This window comes from Camelina sativa, chromosome 6 (genome assembly GCF_030686135.1).
Source record: "Camelina sativa cultivar CO46 ecotype springtype chromosome 6, ASM3068613v1".
In the NCBI taxonomy this organism is placed as follows: domain Eukaryota; kingdom Viridiplantae; phylum Streptophyta; class Magnoliopsida; order Brassicales; family Brassicaceae; genus Camelina; species Camelina sativa.
The window spans coordinates 26,356,526-26,380,710 of record NC_141885.1 but is presented as its reverse complement, the minus strand read 5'-3'; the positions used below and the strand labels follow the sequence as shown (position 1 = coordinate 26,380,710).

The following is a 24,185-nucleotide window of genomic DNA, read 5'->3' as shown; positions in this document are numbered from 1 at the left end:
AGTCTATAACAATGGGCTTTTAAAAATCTCTTTATCTTCACTTATAATGCAGGCTTCAAAACCACTAATGGACGGGATTAGCACTTATCCACATGCAAGTCATTTGTATCCAATTAATCAATGATTCACAAAAGTTTAATTTACAGGTTAGTGTGTTAAAATCTACATGTTTCTTACAGTTTACTTCAACAAATTAAGATTCTTTAAATGTAAAACATTAGTATAAACAATTCTGCAACACATTAAGATTTTTAGTGGAGAACATTTATTTTCTTTTGAAGTTAATTACACCCAAAATATACAATTTATAAAACGAAAAGGGAGTATATAAATTATAAACACACAGTTGTAACTTGTAACTAATTAAGAATTATTTATCACAATTCACACCCATTACCTTACCTTTAATCACAATTCAACATTAATGACTATATAAAAAAACACAGTTTGAGAAATTAATTATATTCAAACGAAAGAGCTCACTTCACTTGATAAGTCCAGAGTCGAAACTAACGCCCGTTGACGGCAACCACACATTCCCGTTAATAAAACCCGCCACAGTGAACTTTTCAGCTTCCGTCATCGTCAAACCCGAATGGTACCCACTCCATTTAACCCGACCCGAAACCGATGATCCAGGACCCGAATTCCCAAATTCGCCGTAATACAGAGACTTGAGACCAAAACCACCGGACCAAGGAGACCAACCCGACGGGTCAATCGACCCGCCGAGATACGATTGCATCACCACCGTCCTCGAATACGCCTTCCACGGCCGACCGAGATAAGTCATCGACTCCGCCGTGATTTTGCAGTTCTGAATCGAGATCCCGGTGTTCTGGCCCGGATCTTTCCGTCCTTGCGCCGTCACGAAGTTTTTCTGACCCGGTAACGGTTTACGTGCGGCGATGTTGCATGACTGGAACACGACGGCGGAGTTACCGAAGATGAAATCGACGGTTCCGGTGATATCTGTCTCTCTGTAGAATTGTCGGTTAGAGTGTGTGTAGAGTGAATCTTGGTATCCTACGACGGAGCATCGATACACGACAGATTTATCTGCTCCGACACGGAGCGCCACCGCTTGCTCCGATTGAGGTCCGGCGTTGTTCACGAATGTTATGTCCCGCGCTATGAACCCCTCTCCCATCGCGGCTTTCAAAATCAATTAAACCAAAAATCTTGTTAACCGAATCGAATCAAACCAAAACCGTATCAAATAATTTGAAATTGATAACCGAACCGAACTGATAACAAAATAACCGATTAAACCGAGAATGAAAGTAAAATTTATAGAAACATACCGACGGTGGCAGTTTTGTAAGTAGTCCAGCCGCCTCTATTACTTCGCTACCAACAATGACCGTTATACCCTTACCGTCACCAACTAACATAACGTTCTTCTGCTTCGTCGGAATGTTGATGTTCTCATGGTAGGTCCCAGCTTTCAGGTGAATTACGGTTCTGCCCCCGGTACCGCTCGCCAATGACGTAGACAACAACGCTTCTCCTACGGTTTTGTGTGTCCCGCTTCCGTCGGCAGCAACGACCGCATCAACCTTCAGCTCCTCCACCGAAGCTTCTAGAAGCCTTCGATGCTCTGGTGAAGTTACGAACGTGGGAAACGAGTCCTGTTCTGACAAGAGTCTCCGGTGTTTCGATTTCACGGATAAGAACAAGTCAAGCGAGTTAGTCAACAAACCGGTGAGGTTTCTTGCGACGAAATCCATCGTGGGTCCGTGTTTGTATGACTTGGATTTCTCTTGAAGGCTCTGCTCACAAGTATCTTGGTTCGTGAGTGCTGCGCTTAGCCATGTATGAACATCTTCTTCGTCGTTATCCGCATGGATGCGAGACAACATGTCAAGTGTGTTGTCCAGCAGCTCGAGGCAGTCGTGGATGGGATCAAGCGTGTGGTTTTGTGCGGTTCTATGGGAAAGCGTGAGATTGAAAGCGAGAGAACGAGCCAAGAGAGCATGGTTCTTACTCTCTTGGACCGATTCGAGAAACCCTTGTTTGGTTCTTGATGATGGTGAGCTTTGACGATGTCTCGAGAATCTTGAGAAGTGGGAGTTGGAATTGGAACCGGTCACAGCTGAAGTAGTTTGAATTAGGTATAAGAAGTTTACGATCAGCAAAAACGTTAGTGTTTTTAGAATCTTGTGATTTGATATTGATGATGATAAAGCCATTAATTATAGTTATCATGAAGCTTAATGACTTGTGAGTTGTTGTGGTAGCAGCAGCTACGTGATACATGTATATATATAGAGTTACAATTTTCTGTTCGTTACTATTTTAATTTTGAGTTGTTGTTAAATAATTTCTTACTACAACACGACTCTTATGTTTCGAGCAAAATCACATACCACAAATACTTGTACTTTATTTCCGAGATATTATACTATGATGCATCCATTATTGCCCTTAATTGATCTTTATTGTATAATAAGATAGTGCCTATTCTAATCTTTTACATCCTGATAATTACTGATTTTGTAAGTTTTGCGGTGTATCATAACATTTGATGTTTTACCAAGCTTGATCTCTATCCATTAGTTATCTGTAATGAATCAATTGATTACTCTCCAGCACAAGATTTCACACAATATAGCTATAATATTTTTTAAGCATAAGTAGTTAAGTAGGACACATTTTATTTATTTATTTCTGGTTGACGGGTATATGAAATAGAGGAAAAAATCTTTGATGCAATCAAATTTAACATTTCACAGGTGTTGTGGTTAATTTATATGCATGGATTATACATGTTCCACATATTGTATAAAGTTAGTTCACTAAACGTAAACCTTAGGGGTGAAGCAATACAAAGAAGGCTTTAGATTGCCAGACTGTTCGAAACATTTACAATCATTTGCTGCTTTTTTAATCATAGAGCGTATAAACAATAACGTATGTGCTTTATTTTCGCGAATATAAGTATATTAGTATATTTAATTTATGTATGATATAGTTAATCTGTATCTATGTAAGTGAAATTCATTTATTTATTGATCAACAAAAGTGCTACATTCTAAAGCAAACCGCGTATAAATTCCTAACTTTTCCTAATTTGGAATTAAAAAAAGAAAAACTTTCCGAAATCAATATAATTCAACCATAGTATACACAGTATGATGTTACGTATGATGTATACAGTATACAGTATGATGTTACGTACTAACAATTTGATAAGTACTAAAGAAGTTCCAACTCACACACGTGCCTGCGCAACCCAATGGTATATCTAAATGCGACTAATCTACTTATAATATGTATCGAGCTAGATATGACAAGCAAGCAAAAAAAAAAAGTTGTTTGGTGACAAAGAAAATAACCAAAATTTATTTTTTGAATCTTTACCTCCTGATTTTAACGTTATGTTATTTCTTGGAAAATATGGTTCATTACATCGCGTGATGTGCATGGCTAATGATACGGCCAAACTTAAAACAGACAAAGAAAATGGGATCCATCTTATGTACTCCTCAAAGAAAATTCAACGACGAGATGTCACCACTACTCACCCACTTGGCAGCCTCGGGAACAAAGAAAACACATTTGTGTTCTTTAAAATTTAAAGGGTAAAACACTGTTATTTCTAGATTCTCCAACTTTTGGTTTTTCATTTAGAAAGATAAACATATTACATCTTGTTGTCAAAATAATATTCATGCAACTGACATATATACCAATACTTTAGCAAAACGATTATATATAGAAGAAAAAAATTGTTAAAAAATAATCATCATACAAAAGTATGCAATATATATGAGTCTGATCGTATGAGTAAATATTAATAAATACTATTATTGATATTATTTTTTTTGAATTTTAAAAGTATTAATATTTCGATAGTTGTTTTTATAATTGTTTGATAAGGATGCCACTAAACTCTATGGTAAGCTTTATACGATGACTTAATATGTTAAACCAAGAGGTCAAGGTCTTGTCTAATAAATGCATGCACAACTAATTCACGCAATAATGTACCTGTATAATACTACAAATAATCAAATTAATTAATCTATCGGAGAACAAAATACATGATAAATACATGATTTTTTTGTTTTGTCAACTACATGATTTATAATATATGAAATAATAATAATAAAGAAAACAATAAAGTATTTTGATAGATATAAATTAATATTATATAATTATACATGATTTGATGATTGATATACGTAAGAACTAACTTAAATAATTTTGAATTAAGACAAATGGATGGAGGCCTTAAATGTTTCCCAATGCCAAAGAGAGTGATGAAAAGGAGAGTCAGTGATTTGAGTACTAAATTAACATATACTGTAAATGTACTTTGAGTTAATTAATTTCTATTAGTAACAAAACCAAGCTTGCACATTTCAATGTGATAAGTAGATGAATTTTTAACACAAAAAAAAAAAAGCTAGCAAATTATTCGAATCCTAGAGGTCCTTGCACCTTTTGTAACAATTACCAGTGACGTGGGTTTGTGGAACTCTAGTTAGCTACATATCTTCAATTATTTTCTCCACAAAATTGAGAATATTGCTTTGCTAGTAATTGAAAATGCTTCACCATTCCAAACTTATTTACTTTGGAGGATTTTCATTTTTTTTTTGTTAATATTAAAAAAATAAAATGTGAAAAGAAAGAAAAGTAGAATTTGGGTTAAGGGGATTGAATATGATTGATTTGAATCGTCTTAGAAGTGTAATTGCTACCTAGCGCTTTTGTTGTTATACTAGTATCATTAAGTAGGAAATGCTAAAGTCATTAAAACTCATCTCATTTATATATTTATAAAAGAGTCTTCTGATAAAGAAGTTGCTGGTATATTATTTATTGGCAAAAAAGACATAGAGAAAGAAGAAACACCCAGATTCGGTGTAAGATTTATAACAGTATGTCATATGTGTCACTGTTATGTGTTGACTGTTGTGTTGGCAAAAAATAAAACACATCTAAACTGATTTTGGGCCAAATGCATTTTAATGGCCCAATCGTAGTTGCTGAGGCTAAAAATAACAGAGCATTTTTTCTTCCTTTTTGTTTTACATTTTTCGTATCAAAGTTTCTTTCCTTCTTTCAGTTATTGGAACTTTTCAATTTTACATTTTCGTATCGACATTCTAGTTTTCAAGTATGCTAACAGAACCTTGAGATCAAGACTAAAGAACAACTCTTATTTATTAGCTTTAGAAAATTTACTCAAAACTAAAGCTCTCAATTGGTTGTCATAGTTCAACACCCTTATTTATATAACACTAATCATATATATTCTTAATAGAAAAACCTTTATATTAGATAACTCCTAAACAAAACCTGATCCTTATCTTATTGACAACTTATATCTTGGTTAGGAATAGGATGACTTCTAACTTAAGCTATTCAACAGACATTTCCTTTTTTGTTTTGTTTTATTATTTGTTTCCTTCTTCAACTTCATACTCTTTGCACGTTTATGGTTTATAAATAGGGTTCCAAAGATACTTTTTAAGAATCATTCCCGTACCTCTGAAAAAACGAGACAAGATCCTTTCAATATGGTAACATCATCACGGTTTAGCGGAAGAGCTCTAGCTTGGTGGAAGAAGGTGCGCAAGGCTTTTGTACAGAGATTTTGCAATCTCAAGCAAGGATCTCAATCAGTGGAAGCTTATGCTACAAATTTCTTCGACATGATGTCAGATAAAATCGACAACGTTCACGAGTCTGAACACCAACTGACCAGCCGGTTTATTTCCGGTTTACGTCCCCAATTGCAAACCAATGTGAAGCAATTTGACCCTTCCACGGTTCAGGAAGCTCGGGACCGAGCCATCTTAATTGAACAACAACTGGACTTGTTGTGGCTACCATACCATGCTGTATCCACCTGTTCGGTTGACGGAAAAGTAATTCGTATCCTCTTTGAAAGTGGAAGCGTCCATAACTTTTCTGAAAGAGTTGTGCGTAAGTTAAGACTGCAAAGTGTATCTCTTGCCGACCCACCGACCATACCATTTCTAAACGATACAACTGAAATTCGAATTTCTAAGCAGGTATTGGTGAAAGTGATGAGAGACCACTTGAGGGAGAAGAAGAAGAAGTGGCCTAAAGTTTTAGTTATTTATACTCCACCTGTTCCAATATGTGAGATCATGTAGACCTTTTTTTTTGGGGTTCAAAAGGCTTTTTTCTTAATTCTATTTTATTAGATTTTCTTAAATTTCTACGCACAAATTATATTAATTTAATTATGTATGATCAAAAAACTTATGTAACGACTCTTACATAATATAATGAGAGAGAGTAATAATTAGTTACTCCCTTTCGTTTTTTTAATTTGTCATTCTACAGTAAAAATTTTGTTTTCCAATACTTGTCGTTTTAGGTTTCCAATACATATATTTGGTAAAAATACCAATTTTATCCCAACTATTTTAATGTTTTAACCAATAAAAAAAATTATAAAATGTATTAAAAAAGGGATATAATAAGACATTGATCTATTTTTTTTTTAACTTGTGTGCAAAACTCTAGAACGACAAAAAAAAAAACCAGAAAGAGTAATTATTTTCTAGTGTATTTAAGCATTCTCTATTGTGTTATAAAATCATTGAGAACCAAAGTGTTCTTGTCTTTGTTAGACTTAAATTATTAATTCAAATTCATATAGTTTGTCCTCATTCAATAAAGTTTAACATTCTGATAAATATAACAAATAACAGTGGTTTTTGGAGAGAAAAAACACTAACAACGATTATTTCTATAAGAGGGCTTTTTAAGCTAAGCCATTAGATAAATTAGATAGACAGTGCTGCACCTAGATAGACAGACTTGACTTATTTTCCATCAGTGGTGCGTAAAAGCCTCTTACTGAATGAGAAGGTTTGATTTCAAATTTTGTAACCGTCAAGAAGACAATACTACCCCTAATGAACATGCGAAATTACATACGAGAGAGGAGAGAAAGAGAGAGCTTTTAAGACAAAACAGTGGTCTCTTCTTCTCTTGTGTTGTTGTGTTTGGGTGTTTCTTTCTTCTATTACCTCCCCCGTTCACGTTGTGCAACACCGGGAGCACGTAAGACTCTGTTACGCCTTTTTTAAAAACACATTCTTCTAATAACCAAATTAAAAAAAAAAAAAAAAAAAACCAAAGATCAAAAAGTGTCCTCTCTTTCTATTTAATTTTTTAAAGTTTCTTTTCAGATCCGAATTTTCGCCGCAAAATTCGTTAGTGCAGCTTCATCTTCTTTGCGTCCTTGATTCGATCGGGTGTCTGGAGGAACCATGAAGCGGATGATCGTAGGTACGGTAGATTCATTCTCCCTCCCCCCGAAATTGGCTTTTGTTTTTTTTCCTGATCGATTTGGAAATTATCTGCGAGTTTCGATTTTATCATTGTTTTTTTGAAACTCCTTAATTTGGTTTTGTTTTTTTTGAAAGGACCGACCCTCCCACATTTGCAATCTCTTTTTTTTTTTTCTTTGGTTGAATTGTGGAACAAACAAGAATTAGGAAATTCATTTTTGTCATTATATATAGTTTTTGCTGATGAACAGATCATAGGAATGTAGGTAGTGTAGTCTCGAATTGTTTTAAGATAATAATAATAATGATTCCTCTCTAAGTTGAAACATAAAAAGTCAGAAAGATGACAAAGCTCTTCTTCTTTTTGTTGTCTTTTAAGCTTCCATTTTTGGTGGGTCCTTTCAAGATAATGATTTCAATTTCTTTGGATTTTTGTCTCAAGAAAGAAAAAATGTTGGTTGTTGTTTGTTACCTCTGGAAAAGTTTCTGATTGTGATCGAGCAAAGGAACTTGCGTTGACTTTGAAAAATCATGTTTTTTATTTTTATTGTTACAAGTGATGCAGTTGCTACTAGTTACGGTAGATGTATGATCTTTGGAGTATTGGAAAGATAGAGAATTATGCTTTGATGCGGGTTTAAGTCTAAAAAGGTGGAAGAAACAATGCTCGGGAATCGATCCGCGGATTTTAGTGAGAATGGGGATGATGAGATCATTAGACAACTATGTGCAAATGGGATTTGCATTAAAACATCTGAAGTTGAAGCAAAGCTTGATGAAGGAAACATCCAAGAAGCTGAAACTTCTTTGAGAGAAGGCTTATCTCTCAATTTCGAGGTTTTGTTTTTTATTTTATTTTCCTAACTCTCCCATCAATCCACCAACTTTATTAGGAAGCAAAGGATTAGTTACTAGATTTTGCTTGTTTTTGTGGTTACAGGAAGCAAGAGCACTTCTTGGTAGATTGGAATACCAAAGAGGGAATTTAGAAGGTGCACTTCGTGTCTTTGAAGGTATTGACCTTCAAGCAGCTATCCAGCGATTACAGGTTTCTGTGCCTCCTGAGAAACCTGCTACTAAGAAAAACCGTCCCCGTGAACCGCAGCAATTAGTTTCTCAACATGCTGCTAACTTGGTCCTTGAAGCTATCTACTTGAAAGCCAAATCCCTTCAAAAACTTGGGAGAATAACCGGTAAATTTACTCTTTTAACTGTGAGTCTCAATTTTTTTGACAATACAGTTTGAAAAGAATGAAATGTGATGAATCTGAGGCATTGATCTTGGTACAGCCTTTAATTCTGAATCTTTCTTTCCTTGCTGGTTGTTTTATTTTGCAGAGGCTGCACACGAATGCAGGAGTGTTCTTGATTCTGTTGAGAAAATATTTCAGCAAGGGATACCAGATGCTCAAGTGGATAACAAACTTCAAGAAACCGTTAGCCACGCAGTTGAACTACTTCCTGCGTTATGGAAAGAGTGTGGTGACTATCAAGAAGCAATATCCTCTTATAGACGCGCGCTTTTAAGCCAATGGAATCTTGATAATGACTGTTGTGCAAGGATTCAGAAAGATTTTGCAGTCTTTCTTCTACATTCTGGAGTCGAAGCGAGTCCACCGAGCTTAGGTTCTCAGATGGAGGGCTCCTACATACCTAGAAACAACTTAGAAGAAGCCATTCTTCTTCTAATGATTCTTTTAAAGAAGTTCAACCTCGGGAAAGCTAAATGGGATCCGTCTGTGTTTGAGCACCTTACCTTTGCGTTATCTTTATGTAGTCAGACCTCGGTTCTCGCCAAGCAGCTTGAAGAAGTAATGCCTGGTGTGTACAGCCGTATTGAGCGTTGGAACACTTTGGCTCTTTCCTATAGTGCAGCTGGTCAAAACAGTGCTGCGGTTAACCTTCTTAGAAAGTCTCTGCACAAACACGAACAACCTGATGATCTTGTGGCACTTTTGTTAGCTGCTAAGCTTTGCAGTGAAGAGCCTTCTTTAGCTGCAGAAGGTTCGGGTTATGCGCAGAGAGCTATAAACAATGCACAAGGTATGGATGAGCATTTGAAAGGCGTTGGTCTGAGGATGTTAGGACTTTGTTTAGGGAAGCAAGCTAAAGTTCCCACGTCGGATTTCGAAAGGTCTCGGCTTCAATCAGAATCATTGAAAGCATTAGATGGAGCTATAGCTTTTGAGCACAACAATCCTGATTTGATCTTTGAGTTAGGTGTTCAATACGCTGAGCAACGGAACTTAAAAGCCGCGTCACGTTACGCCAAAGAGTTCATCGATGCAACGGGAGGGTCGGTGTTAAAAGGATGGAGATTTCTCGCGCTTGTTTTGTCGGCTCAGCAACGGTTTTCAGAAGCTGAAGTTGTGACCGATGCTGCTTTAGATGAAACCGCAAAGTGGGATCAAGGATTTCTCTTGAGACTTAAAGCAAAGTTGAAGATCTCTCAGTCAAATCCAACAGAAGCTGTCGAGACTTATCGTTACCTTCTTGCATTGGTTCAAGCGCAAAGGAAATCTTTTGGACCTCTCAGAACTCTTTCTCAGGTTTCTAAATCTCGTTTGTTTTCTAATCTATTGGGATCATCAATCAAAACCTTCTGTTTTTTTATTGAAGACCTTATACAATAACACAGATGGAGGAAGACAAAGTGAATGAGTTTGAAGTGTGGCATGGCTTGGCTTATCTTTACTCAAGCCTTTCGCATTGGAACGACGTGGAAGTCTGTCTGAAAAAGGCCGGGGAGCTGAAACAATACTCTGCTTCAATGCTGCATACAGAAGGCAAGAACAAGAACACATTTAACTCATCTCTTAGAATCCATTTCCTTGATTTACTCAAATTCGGTTTGAATCTTTGGGATGATCAGGTCGAATGTGGGAAGGACGAAAGGAGTTTAAACCCGCGTTAGCAGCTTTCTTAGATGGTTTATTACTAGACGGATCATCGGTTCCTTGCAAAGTAGCGGTTGGAGCATTGTTGTCTGAAAGAGGGAAAGATCATCAGCCGACTCTCCCCGTGGCGAGAAGCTTGCTTTCTGATGCATTGAGGATTGATCCGACAAACCGAAAAGCTTGGTATTACCTAGGAATGGTTCATAAATCTGATGGACGTATAGCTGATGCTACCGATTGCTTCCAAGCTGCTTCTATGCTTGAAGAATCTGATCCTATTGAGAGCTTCTCAACCATTCTTTAAAATCCCAAAAAACGTAACGTATCATAAAGATTTATAATTTATATGTTCATTTTTTCTTCCTATCATATGATCTCATGTACAATTTTAACCCCTTAAACTATAAATATATATGTTTTTTTGAGTAAGACATCCTAATATACTATTGTTTTGTTACTACTTGACTACTCTTGTTCTTACATTAAGTTCCTAGAATATTTGAATATGAACTGGGAAAGATCCTTGGACAAAAGCCACGACTCTGTCATACATAATCTCTGAGCAAGAGCTTAACTAACACGAAAAGCAATTCTACAAATTTCCAACACCAAAATCCAGATTCCGCAGTTTCGATACAATAATAATAAACAAAGTCAAACATTACAAAACAAAAACAAGTCTTGATGTTGTTGTCTCAAGTCTCAACTAGTTCTTGGGAATATTAAGTCCGACGATTTTAGCGGGAGTAATACGAAGGAGATTGCCAGGCTTACCAGGCAAAGCACCTTTGATCATAACAACATTAAGCTCCTTATCAACTTTAACAATCTTAAGCTTCCTGATCTTGGTCCTCGTGCCTCCCATTCTCCCAGGCATCTTCTTCCCTTTGTAAACCCTTCCGGGTGTAGTACCAGCACCAATCGAACCCAAAGCACGATGACTCTTTGAACCATGAGTCATCTGACCTCTCTTGAAATGATGCCTTTTGATTCCTCCTTGAAACCCTTTCCCAATCGTCGTTCCCGCCACGTCGACGAGGTCCCCCTCTTTGAATATCTCGTCGAACACGAGCTTCTGGTTCGTTTCGAATCCTTCCACGTTCGTTAGCCTGAACTCTTGTAGATGTCTCATTGGAATCGTACCGGCTTTTAGGAGATGACCGGTTTCCGGTTTGGTTAGCTTCTTGTCTCTTACTCGACGGTAACCGATTTGAACCGCGTCGTAACCGTCGGTGGCTAGGGTTTTGATTTGGGTCACGATGTTGCCTTCGCGGAATCCGACGACTGTTACTGGAACTACTGTGCCGTCTTCTTCGAAGAAACTCATCATTCCGAGCTTTGAACCCATTACTCCGATGCCAGCTTCCATGGAGGAAGACACAACGAATCTGGTTCTGGGTGATGATTTGATGAGAAGGGAAGAGGATTTCGCAGGGAGGAAGGTTGGAGTGAAGAGAGAAGTGGATAAGGTTGATTTGTTGAGTAGAGATGGGAAAGAAACCACCGCCATAGCCATCGCCATTGTTCCCAAGATACTCACACAGAAGAAGAAGCAAACTCTGAACTGAAGAGAGGATAAAGCAAGCTCTGTTTGTGCCACTCTTATCTTCTCTTCTCTTCTCTTCTCCCCAATCTAATAAAAACTTACGAAGTTTTATCATTATACCCCTGGAGATACTCATATTTACAACATACAGTGGTTTTTATTTTGCAACATCGGTCCTCAAAATTCAAAATTTTGTTTTATCTCGTTCTTTATTTCTTCTCATGTTCGATTTAACCTCTTTTTAGATTAGTGTTTGTATTAGTTGAATTCTTAAAAGATGATTGTCATATATAAATAATATCACAAGGATATATATAATGTTCAAATTTATTGAATAACAAACCGAAGATGTTTTAAACGATCCAACACGAGAATAGTTATAGTTTCAAATTAAGACACAAGACAAATCCCATCTTCACTTCAGGTTCTTTCTAGTCAATGATGGGGGAGTTTAGAGACGGGAGATAAGAAGCGGAACAGAGAACGGTCCTTCTTCACCCATCACAGGCTGAAACAGATCCAACTCACCATACCGCTCCAAAACTCGCATCCTACAATCTTCAGCTGCCATCAATCCAGTTGAATAAGCGCCGTGAACAGAGCCCGGGAAGCTCGAGCTCGTTGCTTCACCGGCAAAGAATAGGTTATCCACTGGAACCCTAAGCCTCTCGTAGAGATCATGAGGTTTTCCCACGATATCGTAGCTATAAGATCCCAGTGAATTCACATCCGATCCCCACCTTGATACAAGATACTGAACCGGAGGCAATGCATCCGGAAGAATTCTCTGGAGTTGCAAGAAGGCGAAACTTGCAGCTGCTTCATCAGACATTTTCTCGATGTCTTTAGCGAGCTGACCAGCCGGCATGTAAACCAGGACAGGATGACCCGTGGCCTTGTGCAGGTTCAAAAAATAACTGCAACCGTAGGAGGTTTCAGCTACCACTCCTAGAAACTCTACTTTCGGCCAGAAGACTTTCTCAAAATGTAGTATGATCTTGTTCTCGATACCTACTCCTAGGTCGTTGATTGCTTCTTGTTTCCACTCAGGTAGCTTCGGTTCGAACTTTATGGTTCCAGCTTTTAACACTCCGAGAGGAACAGCAATGACTGCAGCATCAGCAACAAATGTTTCCCCGTTTTCTGTCGTTACCTTCACTCCATTGTACCGCCTTACTATCTTCGTAACCCTGAGACAAGGAAAAAAACCAGAGGTTATCACTGCAAAACACTAAGTAAATGGCCAAAACTCTTCAAATAGGCAAGGTGTACCTGTGGCCTACTCGGATATCAAGACCTTTGGCCAGAGTGTTGATGACAGGACGATACCCTCTAACCATAAGTCCGTGTCCACCTGGCAGTAACTCCTCCTGAACAATTCTCAGAATGTTAAACCAGAAATCAAGAAACGGTATGTGATAAATCCATTAACTTTCAAGAGGAGGAAAATGTAACTAACCTGATCCCAACACTTTGCAGAGATGGTATCTGCATCTGCGGCAAACCATCCTTCCATGCGGCATACATACCACTGAAGTACATTGTGTGCAAGCCCCTCTAATCTGGATGTGGAAATTCAAACTCAATCATGAAACCAAGCTTACCAAAAGTGCATAGACTAAAGAAATTTAAAAAGTGGGGACATTATGTATACAAACCTCAACTCGGGTTTCCTAGTAAAGACTATTGAGAAAGCCTTAGACATTGACATGTCTGCATCCTGCTCATCCCTGACTTTATTAATCTGTATTTGCAAAAGACGAATCTAGTTAAGATGAGCATAAAACAAAGACTTGCAACATCAACAAAAACAAGAATCGGAATAATAATAATAATAATAAATGAATGTGATGGACATACCTCTTCCAAAATATGTTCAAAAGTGACGCCAACCTGAGTTACCAACTCTTGGGGAACTTGGTTGCCATCCATATCAAACAGAGCATAGCTTCAGAAACAAAAGAATTTGCAGTGTGAGTTTCAAGGTGTAAGACAAGAATAAAAAGAAATAGAAGATCGAAAAAAAAAAAAAAAAAAAAATCGGAATATTCAAGCACACCTCTGGAGATCATGATCATACAAGACCGAATTGTCACCGCTAGTACGATACAAGGGCAGTCCCAGTCTTCCAATAACTGGTGCGAGAGGATTCTCTTTGCCTACTCCATGCAGCCTGTGAGAAAACGATGTTGCTGTGTTAACAAAGTGTCACCAAAAAAAACAAAAACATCATCCAATGACAAGAATAAAGAGCCGTGTCTATTATTACCATGATGCACCAAGATCAACAGGAAAACCAAATGAGTAATCAGTGTGAACTCGTCCACCAATTCTGTCACGGGACTCCAGCACCATAACCTAGAACAACAGAAAGAACCACACCGTGAGAAAGAGATGATGATGATGATCATTCTAGAAGACCAAAACATGAATCACCAAGCTGCAATTTAGTTCCCAATCATAAAACATCAAACAGTTCTTAGGACATTGTATAAAACATAAAAATTGAAATAGCAGTGGAAACCTGAAAGGAAGCATCATGAAGAGTGCGAGCAGCTGAGATTCCACCAAAACCACCTCCGATGACAATCACCGACGGTGACCTTGTCTTCACCCTTTCACCAGCTGAAAAGCAATTAGCTGTCACCACACACACATCAAACACGAATCAACGACCGTTCAAATCCAATAAACTAACAATTCAAATTTACGATTAAACAACGATTTTAAACCCCACCAAACAATAAAAAAAAAAAAAAAAAAAAAAAACAAAACAAAACTTCAAGTCACCGACAGAGAAAATAAGCACGAGGGCAAAATTGAGGACCCAAAAAACCATAAAAACAGATAAACCAAATTACCCAAGAACCCTAGATTCTTCATATACATCAACGATTAAAATCAACAAAACATTTAAAAATCCGAAATTTCCGATGAAGGTAAAAAAAAAATACAATACCTCTACGCATTTGACGATCAGTGTTTTTCCTGGACTCCATGATTACTATTATAATTACGATTATTATTATTATTATTATTACTATTACTATTAAGCTGGGGAGAGAAATGAAGAATAAAGATGAGAAGACAAGTCGTGAAGTGGCTCGAAATCGAAGATGAAAAGATCAGGCCTCCAAACAAATTCATGCGATTTCTCTTTTCTTCAGGATTTTTAAACCCCCCTCTGTGTTTTTGTTATTGTTTCACTCTCTGTTTTACTCAGCCCGACAATATCAACGTAGATCTATGACGATCGGCGAGAACGGATTCGTAATTCAAGCGAAACAATGGGGGGGGTGGGGGGAGGCAAAAAGATCAAAATCCCAGAAAACGAGAAAGAGCAAGATGAAAACAAGGAGGAGAGACTTCTAGAGAGATGAGAGACCAAAGAAATAGTACAAAGGTGAGGCTTTGGAGATCTGTATGGGTCGGTAAAGTAGGTTTTGGTTGTAATTTATAATGTCGCATAATGATCCCTCAATTATCAATATTATTTCATAATTTTCTTATTGGACTGTAGATCTTTTTATTTATTTTATTTATTATCTACATTAATAATAAAATTGTAAAATATTGTTACTAACTTTTATATTAATTTTTTTGTTGAATTACCCAAAAAAAAAACCAATTTATTGTTACCTACTGTAGTAGAAATTCATATATTTTAAGAAATTAATATTTAAAATAGCTAAATACAATACAACTAATATATTGTACCAAATAGAGTTATGAATAGTTACAGCATCAATAAAAGACCTTAATATACTATTTGATTATATAGATATTATTAAAAATAACATTAATTAAAACCTAATCATATAATATATTTAACTTCAATGTTATTTTATATTATTGTAAGATTCTAAAATACTAGTAGTCATTTATATTTAAAAAATCTTTTTATTAATAATATCACAACCTTTATTTTAAATCAAATATTGTGTGAATTTCAGGGAGTGGAAATCTCGTGTTGGATTTTGGCACGTTTGATAAGTTACGTACCTTATCAGGACTAGTGGTCCAACAGGGAGCACGTGTCATCCAACTATACGTCGACATTCAAAATCAATAACACGTCATCTCTTTTGTCTGGTATCTGGTAAATAATAAATATTTTGCATTTTTAAGACAATTGTTAATGCGACAATGTCATTCTTTGATGCACAAAACTTTCCAGACGTTTCTATTCTAAGAGCATGGGCATTGGTTAGGGACAATTTTTGGTCCCCCAAATTTAAAAGTATTATTTTGAAAGGTTCTTATTTTTAGTATGAACATTGGTGTCTATTTGTATTTGGTCCCCCAAATAAAATAATAATATTTTAAAAGTTACAAAAATTAACATTAACATTGTTATAACATAAGATTACCATCTAAACAAAGAGGAAACACAAGTGTGAGATTATTTTATAAAATACATACCAACTAAAATCCCAGCTGTGAGATGTAAAAGGCATAAATAAGAATCCATGATGGCTTGTTACCCGATCATTACTATAGAGACCTTTGCAGCACCCTTGCATAAATACAAGAAGAGTAATTCCAAAGTTAGCATCCAGTCTCTTCTAAAAAACAAATCAGATTAACAAAAAAGCAAGAATCTTACGGATTGTGTGTTACTGTGCTCCATTTGTCGGATCAACAAAAGAACCTGTAGGAACGAGACCTAAGTACAATAACAAGTTAAGGAATTCGCTAAAAAGTGTATCCATGTTATGATGGAATGGAAAAAGGTTAGAACATAGGATACAAAAGTGACCATCAATGTATAGTTCACAGCTTTGTTATAATAGACTTCAACGTTTACGGAGGTCGCATTCAGCGCCAAGGGAGAAAAACAATCTCCGTCATCATCTACTGCAGGACTTTACTATGAACTTTGATCTAAGGCCATTGATTCCTTGAGGCATTTCAAAAGCTAACTTTACTACAGTTTGGTGGTTTGAAAGGATAATCGGGAGGGAAGTGAATGGTAACGAGAAACACACCCCCTGAATACGGACTCTCTGCAGGACCCATTATTGTAGCTTGCCAATGAAACATGTCTTCAGCAACTGGACCTATAAATATCAATACAACTCAAGTTCTTCAGTCTGTGACTCAACAAATAAACTGAGACTCGTTATACAATCTTAGATATTCTACATTTCTCAACTCTTCTAACTCTGATTAGTCTGATAATTAAGGAAAAGTAACAACTCATAAACTGTGATTCGTACAGAACCTTAGACAAACATAAGCCAATACATAAGTTAACAACACCACAACACAAAGAAGGATTTCTACATTACTCCTCTAACTCTGAGCAGTCTAATAATTAGCAACAGAGCACCTTTGTAATCTCTAGAACACTAAATATATGGCAGATTTGTGACCGCACATAATGGTTAATCACATAATGATCCAACAACAACAAGAAGAACTAATCAAGATAAAACTAGCTCTCTCTCTCTCTCTCTCTCTATGCGTTCCAATCAAACTAATCAAGATAGAACCAATCAATCAATCAATCAATCATCAACGATTTTAGTTACCTCATCTAATTAAGAAGAAGCGATTGCTCTTCAGTGAGACGTAGCTGGCTGTTCCTGGTGGTGATGAGATGATTTGGAAGGAACCGAAGCTTTGGGAACATCTGGTTGATATACTCTAAAGCTTACGAGTTTGAAGGAGAGAGAAAGATTGCAACACCAAACGGTGGGCGATGACTGCCGGCGACTGGGTTCAGATCGTGTGTGGCCACCGGACCCAAGACGAAGACGGAGACGGAGTCGAGATAGAAGAGAGAATTGGAGAACTTTCTCTCGACGACCAGCTTCCACGTGTCCAAGTACACGGACAAAAAACGTCCCCAAATAAGAACCGTTTTTTCGTAATTGGGCTTTTATGATTTAAATTTAAATCCAAATAAATCAGGGGACGGACCGAAACTACGGCGTTGCCCATGGTAATGGTTTCAATAAATATGATGTTTGGTGGCTATGAGTTTGGTAAGAATTGAAGACCAAGAAAAACAAAAAAAAAAATTAACTGGTTTTCATCCATTTAATATTAAGTTATTAACTAGTATTTGAAACAATTTTTTTTTTGTTTTAATTCAATGGATTGTGATTTACAACTAAATTACTCAATTACAAGACAAATTCAAACATTATAATATGATATGTATCAAAATTCTTGCTATATACATGTGTTCCAGGTTGGGCTTTTGGGCTAGATGACTGATTTTTAATGTGACAATGATTTTTGCAACTTAATTAAATAATAATTCTTTTTTATATAGATTATATTTAATGTAACAATGTAATTATAAATTTGAAGAAAAACTCTCTAGACGTTTTCAATTATTTAATATGATGTTACAATGTTAGCGGGTTTTGTGTGAATATATTAACAAGTTTTTTTCAAGATAATGGTCACAATATATGTATGAACGAGGGGATATAATAAAACGGGAAATTTTTGTTGAAAACGATCTTACTTACGTACATATCACTATATCAGTAAGGCCGTAAGGGTTGAACTTCAGCAATTAACTACGAAACATGGTTTTTGAAGAGTTACATAAGAGATAGAGAGAAAATCAGGGGAAACAACTTGTAAACTACGAACTGAATAAGATGAATAATAAAAAAAAATTGACATGCTATAACCAACTCACACGATTTCAACTGCGTTTGTGTTCCATACTTCCATTACATATCCTTGCAAACCAGCTTTAGTCGAACTGCAATGGCTCAAACCCTTGGTTTAACTGAATTCGATTTTATTCGAGATACTTTGGGTGAATTGAAATCAAAACACATTCTATATATCCTTGTTCAAAACCGACACACCAACTTCGGTTACTATACTTCTCATTAGTACTATAGTCCCTTTTAACTATATAAATGTTTCTATTATTCTTTTTGACCTATAAAATTTGATCATATACAAATGTTAGTGTTTAGTGTGCAGAGATGATAAATGTATTGTTGTTTGTTTGACCAAACAATATCGTAAATTCAAATCATATAAGATATTTATTAGCTAATATTGATTTGTGGTATGAAATCTTTTGGTTATAATTAACCAAGAAAAAACATGTTTCTTAATTATAACCAAAAGAGCTAATGAAAAGACATCTATACGAAATTCATTTACACAATAAATTGTATTTGTTTCTAATAAGAATTGTCAACGTAACCACCCGAAGAATTTTATTTCGAATAGGAATACCTTTCACCAAGCATGAACGTTTATACAACTTTTATCATGCAACACCATGAAAATGACTAAAAGGGACGCATTTACTTATGTTCGATCATCCAACGAACAAGTAAACGAAAATTGTTAACGAGATTTTGATGTTTTGCCAAACACGATCACTGTTTTCAACTGAAAATACAAAATGGGCCACATAATTCAAAGATAAAAAGATTGAAAGAACAAGAAACGGCGAAAAGATATGTTGGCCGGGTCGATCAGCCACAATTATATCAAACCACTAAAATCATATCCATGGACTTGTGCTCCAACCAAAAGTCACTCTAAATGAAATAAACTCATCTTAGCATTTTGATTCAAACATATATTTAGTAGTGATTCGTGAATGATTTACAATTTCACATGATTTGAAGACTAGTAAACCTAATATATACTACTATTATTTTTTCATCTTTGTACTGTTCTACATTTTTTTTTGTTTTGCCACTAAAATAATGTTATGTTGATGTTCAACGAAGATTTAAATTAAGCATATGTGTCTCAGACCCCGTGTCTGTCCAAATGTATGCATCCAACCTTTGACGGGTTCCACTTTCGAATTTCTTTGGCTATATATTGCTCTAATAGAAGTGTTTTCGATCGACTGTTTCAATCGTTCGAATAAATTATACATAAACAATAAAAAAACAGTATGCAGAAAATATCTAAGATATTTAACTCAATAATTGCTAAAACAGATTCTGACCAGTAGTACTCCAGCACATGGCTTAAAACTTTTATAACGTCGATGTTTGACAATTGACAGATGACTTTCATTGAAATCTGCTCTTTCACATGTGACTTGCCTTTCCCATCTCTATAATTTTTAGACAATCAACTAGAAGAGGTTGCATCATTATTATTTTAATTTACTGGCTTAAGACATTGTTAGTTACTTATGTATTTTCTCATCGAACAATATGACACTACAAGAGAACTATATATTTATATCAAACTCCAGGCGGACAAGTTATCATCAACTATCTGTTTTTCTTAGAGCTAGATATATAGTGTTTTGAGAAAATAATATAGGTATGTGTTTCTTATAAATGAACATGATCTATTTATAAAAAAAAAAAAAAGACACCAAATGTTTATCATCAGGGGAACAGAAAATTTGAATGGACTTGTAGCTACATTGGAAAAATAGGTATGATCTTATAGTATAATTTAGAGGTGTGATCTGAGGTAGTTCAATCTTTGGAAAAGAAAACGACAGCTTAGATAAATGCATACATAGTTAATTACAGGTTGTACAGTATATATCCTTAATTTGATTAGAAAAGAAATCGCATTCCAAAGTTTTTATGATTACAAAAACTCATATATATCTCTAACATCATGTTTACAAAAAATCTCATGTCATTTTGACATAGTAAAACTCGCATATACAGAAAATAACGTAAAGCAGTACTCTATAATAATATTACATCCTTGAACGTTTTGATTATATGTTCAGAAAGTTATTAAAACACAAACATACCAGACATAGAAGAAAGAAGTGCCACCCCAAACCTAGTGGTCCAAACGAGGACCATCGGTGGTCTTGGTCGGCGCAGACGATTGTTGTTGACTTTGCTGTCCCGCCGGTGACCCAAATCTCAACATCTCCATCGGCTGAGTTTTTAAACCATACAGTGTGTCAGATAAAACCTACGTCGTTTTCAACATTAAAGCGGCACCTACGGCTTCGTATTAAGTTAATAATACAACCCATATTAATATGTTGCCATATTGGCCTTACCTGAGACGCGGCCTGCATCTGTGGAAAGCCACCGATGAACCTAGCAAACCGGTCAGAGAATATCTGGTTTTGTACCGGATTCTGACAAACTAAACCGGGATTGTTCTGAATTGCGGACCTATCCATAACCGGAAATCGAGGTAACTGTACCGGGATCTGCATCTGACGCATGAACGGTGGAGGCTGTACACCGGGGAACATCATCGGAGCCGCCGTCATTCCACTTCCCATCCACATCACTTGAAGCTGTAGTTGAAGTGATTTCAAATAGTCTATGGCTTCGTCCAAAATCGAAGCCTTGTCGGTCTGCAAAACAGAACCAAATATTACACCAATGAACTTATCAAGTCTCCACTATTAAGATTCGATTAAGTAACTTACTTTACTGCAGTGAGGTATTAGTTCTTGCAAAGCCTTCATTCTCTCATTGATCCTATCTCTCCTCCTCTATTTAGATTTAGAAAAGATGAAATAAAAAACAGAGTTTTGTATTTGTTTTCTTTGTCTGAATGTTATATGATATCTTTTTAACATTTAAACTATATATTATATCATATATAGACGAACCGATGAAGTACCCTTTCGGAGAGATTATGAACTTCAGCTGCTCGGCTCCTTCGGGTTGATCCTGATCGTTGGTTCGACTTGTTACCTATTGCCTACACAACGTATTATATACACAATCAAGATTACTCTGAGCAATAGATAGAAAAAACGTTTTCAAGAACTTATCATCACAAGTACAAAATTAAAGCATACATCTGATTGAGACACAGATTCATCAGTGTCCATTATGTGTTTTCTCTTACGGTCTGTTGTGATGCTTCTTCCACTAGCCATTTCTTTGATATCCTTGCCAAAGCTGCAACCTGAGGAGCCACCTGATGAGGAGCTTGCCTTCGGATAAATCTTTTCTTCGATGTTTTTGCTTCGAGCATGACTCGTTGAGACATCGAGATCGCTCTGGGATGGGTTGCTCTCGCAATGGCTAAGTCCAACGGTCATCACCGAGTACTGTTCCTTCCCTAGTTCCATGTTTCCTGACGATGAATCGGTTAACCTAAATTTAGGAGGAGGCATGACTTGAGGAGGGTCAGGACAGGCCTTAGGCTTATCCATGACTTGAGGTGGGTCAGGACCGGACGTAGGCTTAACAGTCTCTGAGGTTGGTCTCTGGAGGGGATCGACGGTTGAGAAGAAATGGGAGGAGAAGTCGTCGGTTTCAAATGGGTCTTCATCTGGAGGGTATTGGATCCAAGAAACAGTTTCTTGATCTTCAAGAAAGGTGTTGGATCCTAGGGCTCCATCATGATGATCTTGTTTTTGAGTTTCGGTTTGGTCTCTATGAGTTTGGCTCTGCAGAACCACTTTCCCATCTCGCCACAACAACTCCACAAGTTCATCTTGTGGCCTAGACATAACAGAGACTATATAAGATGGGTTTTTTTTGGGTAAGGAAAATGCTAAACGAATAGATCAAAGATTAATATATATATATATATATTACCTTATAGATCTTCTATTAGTGGACAAACTATAATTCTCCTCAAAACCCCAACCTTGGTGTTCCATGTCAGATCTCTGGAGACATTGCAAAAGAAAAAAAAAAATAATTTATTAACCTCAGAATATAGTATTTGATGTAGTAAGTGAACAGAGCTAATGATTAAGAGATACACGGAGGAGCATCATAATAAAGTCGGATTTTATAATTCAGAGTCACAATAGTTTATTTACTCTAATCATTATAGAATGATTAAAAAAATAATTAAATTTAAAGCAAGTCCATATGAGTTCGTTCTCCAGTTAAACATACCCCCTTTTTATATTCCAGCAATCTAGGAAGGCTTACAAATATAGTTATTTCCAAATATAGAAACATCTTTTAAAACGAAAGAATAAAAAGACTGTAAAAGAAGAGTACAGAGTACTGACCAGATTAGGAAAAAGCTTCTGGACGAATCAGAAGTTGAAAGATAAGATCGATACACCTGATCTGTGGAAAGTTCCACGCCCAACACAACACAACACAACTCTCTCTACTCTATCTCGTTTTTCTCAATCTAGATAAAAACCAAAGAGCAGAAAGTGTTTGAGAAAACTCTCATAAAACATGAAAGAAACAGAGAGAGGAAGGAGGATGAGAGAGAAAGGGTTCTTTACTTATTTTGGATACAGTACAGACAGAAAGTGACAGGAGCATAAAGATATGATATTACAGCGAGAGAGATAATGATTCTCTAAGGACAACAGTACTGCAATCTTTTGTAATGAACGCCACGTGGCAAATTCTGGGACATTATGTTGGAATCAGTGGGACGCTGCACGAGCAGAGAATAGATCTCTCTCTCTCTGTCTCTCTCTCTCTCTCTCTTCTTTTAAGCGAATGAGATCTATTGCTCGATTTCTAGAGGTGGTTTCTGATCTGTACCTTATCTAAAAAAAGTACTCTGAAAACAATGATTTGAGGGTGTTTTTGTCAAATCATATACTAATACTACCATCATCATCTATGGTTTTATTTTTTGTCGACACCTTTCTCATATGGCTTTTTTTTTGTTTTTTTTTCTGAGAATTATCTTTAGTTTTGACGTTCTATTCTTCAAGTATTCACTATGCGCCAAATTAAATTACGTGTTTTTGTTTTTGTTATCAACGATATGATGTAAAGTGAAGGGTGATTTATCATCCGAGTTCAATGGTTCATTTAATTTCCGAGGCAGAAGAGTCTCAACGAGTTTATTATGTCATATTTTTTGGCGTTTATATATTCACATTTAAGGAAACTCTTGGAATTAAGGAAAACAAAACGTGTTGTAATTGGTGAAATTACTTAATTCACACTACAAAAATATCTAGTATCTTTCTCTTTTAACTGCACCGCAAAGATAAAATCTCAATTCTTTAACCAAAAATTATAAAATCTTAATAATTGTGTTCTCTAGCAAAATTATTTCAAAAATCTTATTCTGATATGGATTTAAAATTTTCACAGATTCAAATTAATTGTGATAGGCTGATTAGCCAAACAGACGACATTATAAATAGTACTGATCTGATGTCTTCATTTCTTGGAAGATAAAATTCAAACTTCAATTGCATTTTAATTACAAAGATTTAGTGACTAAAACATAGCGTAATGGGCCTTTCAGTTAAACCCATAAAAAACATTATACGAAGAAGTCCATAATGTTTTAGTGCGTCAAAACCAGTAACAATAAGCCACTTATGATTTGAGTAATGGGCCTTTCAGTTAAACCCATAAAAAACATTATACGAAGAGGTCCATAATGTTTTAGTCAAAAATACTTTACTAAACAAAGACAAGTTGCTCGTGATGATGTGCTAATTCACATATTTTACATATCAAAATGCATAAGTTTCTTCTTGTTGTTTTTTTTTCTAGCTAATTTTGCTGCTTGTTTATTTTGTTTTTCTTTGTTTTAGTATGAACATACTCTTTATAGAAA

The 24,185-nt window shown here is 36.0% G+C and overlaps 4 protein-coding genes, 1 long non-coding RNA gene and 1 pseudogene across 12 annotated transcripts; 1 reads left to right on the top strand and 5 right to left on the bottom strand.

Moving 5' to 3' along the window:
* Nucleotides 1-248: 248 nt before the first annotated feature.
* LOC104793236 (putative pectinesterase/pectinesterase inhibitor 16) lies at nucleotides 249-2,221 on the bottom strand (annotated as a pseudogene). Its single transcript, XR_015559986.1, has 2 exons — nucleotides 1,305-2,221; nucleotides 249-1,155 (listed from the first exon to the last, which is right to left on the bottom strand). The product of XR_015559986.1 is annotated as a putative pectinesterase/pectinesterase inhibitor 16 (transcript).
* Nucleotides 2,222-6,925: 4,704 nt separating this feature from the next.
* Nucleotides 6,926-10,609, top strand: LOC104793234 (protein NPG1-like). Of its 2 annotated transcripts, none has more exons than XM_087454847.1 (7): nucleotides 6,926-7,053; nucleotides 7,182-7,281; nucleotides 7,849-8,120; nucleotides 8,224-8,476; nucleotides 8,622-9,832; nucleotides 9,922-10,069; nucleotides 10,156-10,609. In XM_087454847.1, the coding sequence occupies exons 3-7, from the start codon at nucleotides 7,947-7,949 to the stop codon at nucleotides 10,482-10,484; spliced, it is 2,115 nt and encodes a 704-aa protein (XP_087310973.1). In that variant the 5' UTR covers nucleotides 6,926-7,053; nucleotides 7,182-7,281; nucleotides 7,849-7,946; the 3' UTR covers nucleotides 10,485-10,609. The 2 variants fall into 2 exon arrangements, with proteins under 2 accessions (XP_087310973.1, XP_019082353.2); XM_019226808.2 differs by having other exon boundaries at nucleotides 6,934-7,053; nucleotides 7,841-8,120.
* A 94-nt stretch (nucleotides 10,610-10,703) lies between these two features.
* On the bottom strand, nucleotides 10,704-11,845 carry LOC104793235 (large ribosomal subunit protein uL3c). The gene has a single exon (XM_010519556.3). The coding sequence runs from the start codon at nucleotides 11,700-11,702 to the stop codon at nucleotides 10,887-10,889; it is 816 nt and encodes a 271-aa protein (XP_010517858.2). The 5' UTR covers nucleotides 11,703-11,845; the 3' UTR covers nucleotides 10,704-10,886.
* A 148-nt stretch (nucleotides 11,846-11,993) lies between these two features.
* Nucleotides 11,994-15,223, bottom strand: LOC104699419 (polyamine oxidase 2). Its single transcript, XM_087454848.1, has 9 exons — nucleotides 14,686-15,223; nucleotides 14,251-14,366; nucleotides 13,996-14,084; nucleotides 13,786-13,899; nucleotides 13,587-13,674; nucleotides 13,385-13,470; nucleotides 13,186-13,288; nucleotides 12,999-13,096; nucleotides 11,994-12,916 (listed from the first exon to the last, which is right to left on the bottom strand). Exons 1-9 carry the CDS (start codon nucleotides 14,723-14,725, stop codon nucleotides 12,178-12,180), a joined length of 1,473 nt encoding a protein of 490 aa, XP_087310974.1. The 5' UTR covers nucleotides 14,726-15,223; the 3' UTR covers nucleotides 11,994-12,177.
* Nucleotides 15,224-16,044: 821 nt separating this feature from the next.
* On the bottom strand, nucleotides 16,045-17,590 carry LOC104793233 (uncharacterized). Its single transcript, XR_769218.3, has 4 exons — nucleotides 17,261-17,590; nucleotides 16,477-16,786; nucleotides 16,333-16,392; nucleotides 16,045-16,242 (listed from the first exon to the last, which is right to left on the bottom strand). It is a non-coding gene; the product is annotated as an uncharacterized LOC104793233 (long non-coding RNA).
* A 2,683-nt stretch (nucleotides 17,591-20,273) lies between these two features.
* Nucleotides 20,274-23,153, bottom strand: LOC104793231 (transcription factor PIF4). Of its 6 annotated transcripts, none has more exons than XR_015559984.1 (8): nucleotides 22,879-23,123; nucleotides 22,651-22,778; nucleotides 22,223-22,296; nucleotides 21,475-22,126; nucleotides 21,283-21,374; nucleotides 21,097-21,162; nucleotides 20,716-21,021; nucleotides 20,274-20,588 (listed from the first exon to the last, which is right to left on the bottom strand). XR_015559984.1 is itself a non-coding variant. In XM_010519552.2 (8 exons), the coding sequence occupies exons 3-8, from the start codon at nucleotides 22,285-22,287 to the stop codon at nucleotides 20,487-20,489; spliced, it is 1,308 nt and encodes a 435-aa protein (XP_010517854.1). In that variant the 5' UTR covers nucleotides 22,288-22,296; nucleotides 22,651-22,778; nucleotides 22,879-23,153; the 3' UTR covers nucleotides 20,274-20,486. The 6 variants fall into 6 exon arrangements, 3 of the variants coding, with proteins under 3 accessions (XP_010517854.1, XP_087310972.1, XP_010517855.1); XM_010519552.2 differs by having other exon boundaries at nucleotides 20,274-20,624; nucleotides 21,294-21,374; nucleotides 22,879-23,153; XM_087454846.1 differs by having other exon boundaries at nucleotides 21,294-21,374; nucleotides 22,879-23,153.
* Nucleotides 23,154-24,185: the final 1,032 nt, after the last annotated feature.